A 9,987-nucleotide genomic window follows, 5' to 3' on the forward strand; every position below is an offset into this window, starting at 1 on the left:
TTGATATAGTAAAATGGAAAAAGAGAGCGATCAATTAATTCTTTGTAATTAACTCTATACAAGTTCAAGAGCTGACACAGGACTAAAGACAAAAGAAGGGTATTGAAGCAACTCGATAAAAAAATTCATTAATATCAATAAGTCCACGTCAGAGATATGAGATTTTAATCCAATCAGCAATCTTAGAATAAGAATTGTAATATGTTTTGTATAATGTAGAAACGCCCTGTTTCTGTGATATATAATATATGATACATTTGAATAGTACTGAAAGGGAGAGCCGGGGGGGGGGGCAATCTGGAGGGTAGAATGTAAGGGATGAATATATGGTGAGAACTGGTTCTCTCCATGGAGGTAGGAAGTCCTTCAGAATCCTACCTCCGTAAAGATCTTGATCTTATCTGCCTTGTACTTGCCGCTAAGCTGTGAAATAAATCTATCTACAACATCCTGTTTGTCAATGTGCATTGATTCCTGGGTGAGTACCTCTAAGCTAGCCAAGTGAGAATGATTCCCTGTAAGAAGTGGTTGGTAACAACGTAATGACAGAACGACATCTTTTACAGTATGTATGTATGTATGTATGTATGTATGTATGTATGTATGTATGTATGTATGTATGCATGCACAGTGACTAGTGACCCAAAAGAGGTTTGGAAACTGGCAGAACTGATTACATGTACATCCAATGTTTGGTTTGTTTGTTGGTTTGTTTGTTTGTTTGTTTGTTATCCGATGTTTGGTTGGTTGGTTGGTTTGTTTGTTCGTTCGTTCGTTTGCTTGCTTGCTTATTTTGTACTACAATAAAGATCTTTTATCCTGCTGCATTGCGCTTTGTTTGCTGTACTTGCACTTGGGTTACTGTACTTAGTGAGAACTCAGACCACTATTGAAAACAGATAATATGCAAACGTTGGATTAAGAGATTAACAATTGCCTCGCTGTTTCTTTTCATTTGTCTAGTTTTACTAGTTGGTGTATATTATCATGATGATTTGCACTTTGTTTGCTGGACTTGCACTTGGGCTAATTGCAACACTAGTCAGTGAGGGACCGGTCAGTTTCTTCGGCCTGGGGGAACCGGTGGATTGGGAGGGGGGTCACCCTGTTTTTGAAATTGGCAGTAGGGGGGGTCATGCTGTTTTCAAAATTGTGGATAGGGGGGGGTCATTGTGTTTTGGATTGTGATAGAAGAAAAAAATCCTTTTTCTACAATGGCATATAGCAAGTTGTCTGAAATGTGGTACATGTAAATATTTGTTTTTCTCCCTGTTTCTTACATGAATTCTTACTTATTAGTTCAAGCATAACTATAAATATACATATACATGTATTACCTAGCTACCACAGTAGTTACAGGTCAATACTGGAAATCCCTTTGGATTGCATTTCAATGCTAGAAATATTTAAAATTAGCCGAATTGCACGCTTCTGAAGTTTATATAATTTGTCAATATCACTTTTACTTGCATGAGACCATATATTACAACAAGTGTCAAAAAAGGGCTGAATATAACTAAAGTAGAAAAGTTTTTTAGTAGATACATCTAAGTATTTAGCAATATGACGAAGAGCTGCAAGATTAGAAGATACTTTGGCATGCAAATGTTGACAATGTGAAGTCCATGAGAATGAAGAGTCAATGATAAGTCCGAGTGAGTTTTCAACTTCGCTGAGGGAAAGAGAAGCGTTGTTATAGAAAACAGAAAAGGAAGTGGGCAAAGAAAGGTTCTTTTTAGGGGGAATTACCATAGCTTTAGATTTATTTGTATTAATGATCATATGGTTTTGATTACACCAGGTGTGAACTTTAGACAGATCATCGCACCGATTCCCGAGCTTGTAATGCCCCTATTAACACTTCGAAACCATACCCGTCAATGTTTTGCTTATCTATTGCCTGTGGTGTTATCTGATACCCGAAATTTTGTGTTTCATCGCCTCATGAATAAAGTTTTTGACAAATTTTTAAAGACTCCTCAGGATTAGAGATGATGTGTGACAGTGAGGGCGCCTCATCCTAGATACTGAGTCAATATTTCAGATCGGCATCTCGTTGGGAATGTTTGTAAGGTAAAAACGTTGGACTTATTACGTAAGAGATGAAAAATGTCTAGCTCCTGACGACCGTGTTCTTAAAACGTCGTCGTCGTCGTCGTCGTCGACCGTGTATCTCACAACGTCGTGTAAACTCGGAACACGGTCGTCAGGAACTAGACTAGTATGACCACAGGCACTCGAATCAATCTGTATGATTTTTTTAAAATGTATAGTAAATAAATAAAATTTACTATACATTTGTTTTAATCATACAGATTGATTCGAGTGCCTGTGAGTATGACCTCTACCGAGTATCCTCGAGTATATTAACTGCTATTTAATTATGCTTTTAATAAAAATACAACAAGCGCGTCAACTTTGGCAAGTTTTTCCACTATGCAAATATCGTAGATTCTGATTTGTGGATAATTACAGCGTGGGTTATACCATGGATGTCTCACTAATACATCCATGGTTATACTTCCATGATTACAGCAGAGGGATTACAGTAAGCTCCGTCGTTCGTTGTACTTGTTGTTTGTTAGAACTAGTTAGCTTTCCTCCAATGATTCCCTAAAGAACAAGCGAATGGCACTGACATACTTCTCACGTAATAACATGAATAACATGCATGGTACATTGTCAAATCGTTACATAACAGATTACTAGTCATTTGTACTTCAATCTGACAGACATGACTGAATGACTCTGTGCTTGAACTCCAACCAATAACAAGGTCAAATAGTGTATATGGGTTTACCAGCGGTCAAACAGGTTATAGTCAGAGTAAGGTAGGTTGACCTGTTATTTTCTATTTTTCGTAAAATATCAGAGAATCAAGTTAAACGAGTTGTTCTTCTCTAAATGGCCTGATGCTTCCAGCAAAATGAGTGCGGGTTATCATAGGCATACTACTGCGAGTTAAAAAAAATTCCGGTGCCCAGAATAACGAGGTAGATAGTTGCCAGGACACACAGATATAACGCACTTTAAGGGGTTCTGTCAGAGATTAATAGCCTGGACGCTGGAACTCATATTCACTACGTGGGGGGAAGGGGACTGTAGCCAAAAAACAGTCAAAAACTATCCGTCCGTCTGTGTGTGGCTGTCCGTGTGTAACATCTCTCTCTCTCTCTCTCTCTCTCTCACCCACCCACACATTTCTGTCAAAGGTGACGAAAACTCTTTAAATATCATTACATGTACATACAGGTATACAGGTACATTTCTGATTTTAGGCCTTATTTAGGCCTCTGACATCAGATCTAGATTAATGATAGTCTTACCAGTGTGTATGCTTACATAGTCAGCAATTTATATTTCATTTGCAAGGCCTTCCCAGTGTCTGTCTAAACGTCGCTCAAAAGTGTAAACATTTTGTGCATCCACCACAGTGGTTTATACTTCTATGTACAGAAGAGAATTTCCTGATATCCAGCCTTGTATGGACTTTGAACAGTTTATATTGATGCCCTCTAGTGTCACAATGTCTGGTCTTGACAAAATCAGTCACTCTAGTGTCATATTTCCCCGACATAATTTTGTATAGTTCAATCATATCTCCCCGTAGACGACGGTAAGCCAAAGTTGGTAGGTTCAGACGCCTTAATCTTTCCTGGTACGATAATTCTCTAAATCCTGGAATTAACTTGTTTTTGTACATGTTTTGTATTTACAAGTAATATCATTGAATAGTTGTATGCGAACTGTTATAGAAGCATAAAGATTGCCAGTAATATGTTATCAAATTGAACACATATGTTTACTACAGTCCTTTTCAAGTTACCAGTCACCGACTCTGTTTGATACAACCGAGCAGAAACCAATAAGAACCTGCATATTCTACATCTAGATAGCAAGATTGCAATGTATTGCTACATTTTGTCTAAATGAAACCATTTAAATGTACAGCCACTAGACGTAGACGTGTCGGCGCCAATGTTTACATATGATGTCGGCATGGTGGCGCTTTACAGATAATTTCATTTAGACAAGATAGCAAGAAACTGTATGCATTCAATCTTGTTATCTTAAAGTGTAGCATTACATCCACAGTTTCTTATTGGTTTCTGCGTGGTTGTACCAAACAAACTTGAAATGGGTTGTAACTACAATTTATTGCAAGCTCAGTTAGACTTATAGCTGGAATGTATACTAACTAGTACCATAAGAATACTATACTATATACAGTATATATATTATACATGCATATACATGTGTGTGTGTGTGTGTGTGTGTGTGTGCGTGCGTGCGTGCGTGCGTGTACATGTGTGTGTGTGTGTGTGTGTGTGTGTGTGTGTTTAGTTGCGTCAATTTATTTCATAACATGTTACTACTACTATTTTGTTCAAAGAGGTAACTTGAATTGCAACAATGGAGGAATGTACAGGTCTAGGTGAGATGACAAAGGCAGGCTGTATGGAACTGACGTCAGAGTTAATGCCTCACTTCATAGCCTCCATTGACACAGTCCTGTGTGATTGTGAGGGTGAGTTTAATATCGGTGACTTGTGATGCAGTTTTACGCCATCAACGTTAGTTCTGGGTGAAGGTGAGGTATGCCTGACTAATGCAGGGTTTTGCGCCATCACAGACATTAGTGCTAGCCAAGCTGTTCTTGATTCTAACTGCAGGTAAAATTTGCTATTGTAAAACTCAAGATTTCTATCGACGAATGAGATCAGCCACTGACCAACAAATCGAAGTACTGTCGTCACAATAAAATGTCGCGTGGATACATGGCTTCAATATTTATCTGATAACAATATTATTTTACGAGTTGTAGTACTGCTGAAAAAAACTGCCGCATTTTTAAAGTGACGAACTAAACATGTCTTCTACATGTTAATCGGGTTAAGATAGGTGGGATATGATTAAGACTTTTTTGCAAACACGATTAATGTTTGCCATTTGTTTTATGTCCAGGGGTCATATGGAAAGGGTCGTCCTCCAAACACCCTGTGCCTGGTGCAACTGAAGCGTTGGAAAAATTACGCAAAAGGGTAAGTGACTAAGTGTCTTCAAACAGAACCGGACACGTCTATATATTGCAATAGTTGGGATTATGTGGACATTATATGTGCAACTCAAACTCCTAATCTAAATATAAATTTTGTTATAAGCTCGGAGCAACACTTGTCCATGAGATGCCATTTACGCTCCAACCTTACTACAAAAGCTGTCATTGGCTAAATACGAATCACATGACCTCCCTTGGTAAAACAAAGTTATTATTGACCGCGCTTGAAGTGACTACTTACTTACCAAGATAAGAGTGAAGGATCGACGTCAGACACAATCGCGATGTTTGATACATAGATGAAAGAAGAAAGGAAAATGTACGGTGACGTTCAATTCAATTCGCAACAGCGCCCTCATTGTTTGATATGTGCAATTCATAGGTTCCACCTGCTTGCAAGTTGTTTTGTTTTCCACAATAATGTTGTTACGTTGCAGGGCAAGAAGATTTTCTTTCTGACAAACACGAACACCAAATCAAGGAAACAAATCTTGCAGGAATTAAATAAACTTGGATTTCAAGCAAATGAGGTATGGTGGTAAAATCACATTTAAAAAATCATTGCAGTGAGTGATTGTATTATGATGGGTTATGTCCATGTATCCCTCTGAGAATTATAATATTGATTATTAAAACAAAACAAAAACAAACAAAAACAAACAAATGATAATGATAATATTACAGTATGAATCTGATTATCAAGAGCATCTAAAGAAACAATTCTTTCAAAATTAGTTCGTTGGTGTATCTTCATTTAAAGTGGTCATATGGATGAGGATTGGTATTTATTTTCGATTTTTAATTTATAAAACAATTTTATCATGGCTTCCTACTTGAAAAATCAATGTGGAACAACATAGACCAAGTACGTGTTTGTAGCTCAATACATGGCATAAAGCTCAAAAGTGTATAAAAGTTTGTTATTGTACGTACAATAACAAAGATTTTACATATTTATCAGTCTTCTGCAATTTATTGAGTTACAACCGAGGACTTTGCATATGTTGTTTCATATTTGATTTTTCAATTAGGAAGCCATGATAAAATTGATTTATAAATTAAAGATCCAAAATAAATACCCAATCCTCATCCATATGGCCACTTTGCTTTAAGTACTTTTCTTTTTAATTTTGTTTTATAACGTTTTGCAATTTTTGCTGATTAGTTTTACCCCATTGAAAATCAAAAAAACGTCCATGTGAAATGTCAATTACCCCTCCACTAGTTTTTGGTGGCACTGTTTACATTGGATTGATGTCCATGTGTAAACAGTTCTGAAAGAAACGTAGTCCAAATTGTACATTTGTGGGATGTTTATAGAAATTTGGTCACTCAGCAAATATGCTTCTGGAAGTAAGTGCGAATGCTTAAAATTTGAATTTAAGAACAAAACTCGCGCATGCGCATTATATTGTCTCATTTTGTTTTTTATTCATTTCTGGTGGTAGGAGGAGATTGTGTGCACGTCCTTCGCAGCTGCCGCCTACCTTAAACACAGTGTAAAATTTGAGGGTAAAGTATACCTGGTTGGCAGTGTCGGGTTGGCTGAAGAATTAGAATTGGCGGGAATTCAATACATCGGATTAGGAGTAAGAAATTCAAATATCTTGTTTTGTGCATATTTGTGTATAATATGAGCAACACTGTCGTAGCAATCTAAAAGTTCTTATCGTGACGAAAGTGTGCCAAATTAGACCACCAATGTTAAACCGACAATGATCCAGTTACTCGTAGTATCTTTAGCATGATTCATCCTTTAATTTTTATGCCACTTTCTACTTCAATCTCATGAATCTTATCCCATGTATATTGATAACGACATACTGTTTGAAATGAACACACACCGAAACATTCGTCGTTGCGGGCGCACTTTCAAATTGGCCTTTCAATTTCAGTACTAAGCATCGTTCAGCCATATACTATTTCACTTAACCTACATTGTGTTGTATATTATCTATCTATCTATCTATCTATCTATCTAGCTATCTATCTAGCTAGCTAGCTATCCATATATTATCCATCCATCCATCCATCATCCATCCAGCCATCCAGCCATCTATCCATCCATCCATCTATCTATCTATCTATCTATCTATCTATCTATCTATCTATCTATCTATCTATCTATCTATCTATCTATCTATCTATCTATCTATCTACTTATCTATCTACCTATCTATCTATATATATACACACACGATAGATAATTGCATTGATTCATTTCTCCCCCTTCCTCCCTTTTCAGCCCGACATAGTCGATAGCGGTAGTACTATAGACGACTGGGCAGACCTACCAATAGACCCGGAGGTGAGTTAACTTATCTTGTCTTCATAACATCAATGATATTTTTCTAGACTGTCAGAACACTGCTGACCTTATATCCGATGACGTTTGCAGTTGTATACTGCGATAAATCAAAACGCAGACTTTGGGAATCGCTTCCACCAAGCTATCGCTTCTTCAGAGAGCTAGAGATACTATAAGCCAGTAGCCGGCAATCGATTAGACTGCGTTGTGGGCTTGTACTGTAGAGTCACGTTCGAAATTATCAATATATTGCATGGTACGTTTTGTACAACCAACCTAGCCTGTAAAAATACAGACATTGGTGGCGCTCTAACGACCTATGAGTTCCACGAGTGAGACCCTTGTTACTCTCTAGTGACTGTGATCCTTTGCAATACCTTGCCACACGTGTACACATACCATACCTCCCATCTGTTCTACACGGTTGATCTTGCCCATTTAAATACTGGGGAAAAAAAACGTATTTATTTATATTTTGGAATCATTCAGGTCAAAGCCGTAGTGGTAGGATTTGATGAACACCTAAGTTATCATAAACTTGTCAAAGCGGCAACGTATCTTAGCAACCCGGGTTGCTTGTTTATTGCGACAAACGAAGACACACGATTTCCCTTTGATACCAAGGTTGTTCTTCCAGGTGAGAGTTGATATCCCATGTCTGTCTGTCTGTCTGTTTGTCTGTCTGTCTGTCTGTCTGTCTGTCTGTCTGCCTGTCTGATTGATTGATTGATTGATTGATTGTTTGTTTGTGTTTGTTTGTTTGTTTGTTTGTTTGTTTGTTTGTTTGTTTGTTTGAGTGTATGTATGTATGTATGTATGTATGTATGTATGTATGTATGTATGTATGTATTTCTACTTCACCACACAGAAAATGTTGTTACCATGGTTATAGATACGTAATATGATTGAATCCTGGCTAGGATAAGTCTTTTATAGTTTATCAAATCATTTTCTTTCGTAGCTACTGGATTGTGCGTACAAGCAGTGAAGACTGCATCTCAGAGAGATCCCATCGTTCTGGGAAAACCGCATAGATATCTATTTGCAAGCATAACAAACAGGTAGGCAAGACTTATCAACTGCCTACCTGGTACTATAGAAAGATACTACGACCAGTACTCATAATCATTGCCTAATCAATGCTGAGGCTTTTGCTGAAAGAGGAATAGCTCATCACTTTGTTTCCCAGAGTGCATCGTCCCAGTGTACAGCTGCAGGTCTTATCTTAGTCTGTAAGGTACGCCGTGACGGGGCGCCCTCACACATCGGCCAACCTCGGTGAGAGGAGGCCGGTGAGGGCGGAACGTCACGACGTATCTTACAGTCTAGTCTCATCAATCTAACCAGATTTGTCAATTTTCTATAACTCTACTTTAGAAAGGTTGTGCCTTGTGGGGTTGGTGAAAAGACATTTCGGAGTCCACTAAGCATAAACAAATGCAGTCTTCGTTCCATTTTAATTGCTTTATGATTCAGTTCCCACCTACCATCTTGGTATTTTATGTCATACAGTAATTGTGTGTATGTGGGGGGGGGTGTTACAAAGGGGTGACACAAAATCCATAGCATGGTGAACTAACGGCAGTGGTCCCAAGATAGTCTAGGTTATCCAACCTCTCACCACTGGGGGCTCTGCCTACGAGACCACCCCGAACGAAAATCGTTTGGGGTGGTCTCATAGGCAGCGCACCCTGGGTAACCGAGACTAGTCCCAAGACTATCTTTCTCTCTTTCCTTTAGCGTTGAGGGCATAGACCCTAGTCGAACTGTTATGATTGGTGATACACTAGCCACTGATATACTACTTGGTAAGAACTGTGGACTGAAGACATTATTGGTGGAAACAGGTCTTAGTAATAGAGAAGATGCAAGACAAAATCAACAAAGTACATCAAAAGAAAGACAAATGATGGTGCCCGATTATTTCATCAAAAGTATCGGTGATTTAGGAAATGGTGTTAAATTCTAGGGTTTCAGTAATATTGTGACTCGATCACGTATCAATTGTGATTTTTCAATTTTCGTAACAAAAATATTGTGACTATATTGATATCAATTGCGATTTTTCAATTCTATGTATGTATGTATGTATGTATGTATGTATGTATGTATGTATGTATGTATGTATGTATGTATGTATGCATGCATGCATGCATGCATGCATGCACGCACGCACGGATGGATGGATGGATGGATGGATGGGTGGGTGTATGTATGTGTACATACTTGTGTATATATGCACATGCGTCTGTTTTTGTCTGTGTGGCTGACTGTGTATGTGTGTGTGTGTGTGTGTGTGTGTGTGTGTGTGTGTGTGTGTGACTATGTGTCTATATGTATGAATATATGCCCACTGATGTATAAATACTGTAAATAAATTCCACGTTCTTTCAAATCAATTCCGTTGCGGTGTTATTTATCATAATCGATTACTTATGGACTGACTCAGGTTATCTTTGTGTCATTTTTTTCATGATTTTCTCATTGTCATTATCATTGTTGTTTGTGCTCCTGTTGGGTGGTTACATGACGGGTGTATTGCCATATGACCATCTTGGCATGTGTGGAAAGTGTAACACAGTGACGAGTAACCCAAAACAGAGGTTTGGAAACTGGCAGA

General features: G+C 38.0%; 1 protein-coding gene across 1 annotated transcript; it reads left to right on the forward strand.

The window, feature by feature from the left end:
• Positions 1-4,413: 4,413 nt before the first annotated feature.
• LOC144452076 (glycerol-3-phosphate phosphatase-like) lies at positions 4,414-9,336 on the forward strand. The gene is made up of 8 exons (XM_078143087.1): positions 4,414-4,528; positions 4,966-5,042; positions 5,497-5,589; positions 6,508-6,648; positions 7,305-7,367; positions 7,857-8,004; positions 8,329-8,428; positions 9,108-9,336. Exons 1-8 carry the CDS (start codon positions 4,414-4,416, stop codon positions 9,334-9,336), a joined length of 966 nt encoding a protein of 321 aa, XP_077999213.1.
• The last annotated feature ends 651 nt before the right edge of the window (positions 9,337-9,987 follow it).

The sequence above is a fragment of the Glandiceps talaboti genome, chromosome 22, assembly GCF_964340395.1.
Source record: "Glandiceps talaboti chromosome 22, keGlaTala1.1, whole genome shotgun sequence".
Classification (NCBI taxonomy): Eukaryota; Metazoa; Hemichordata; class Enteropneusta; family Spengelidae; genus Glandiceps; species Glandiceps talaboti.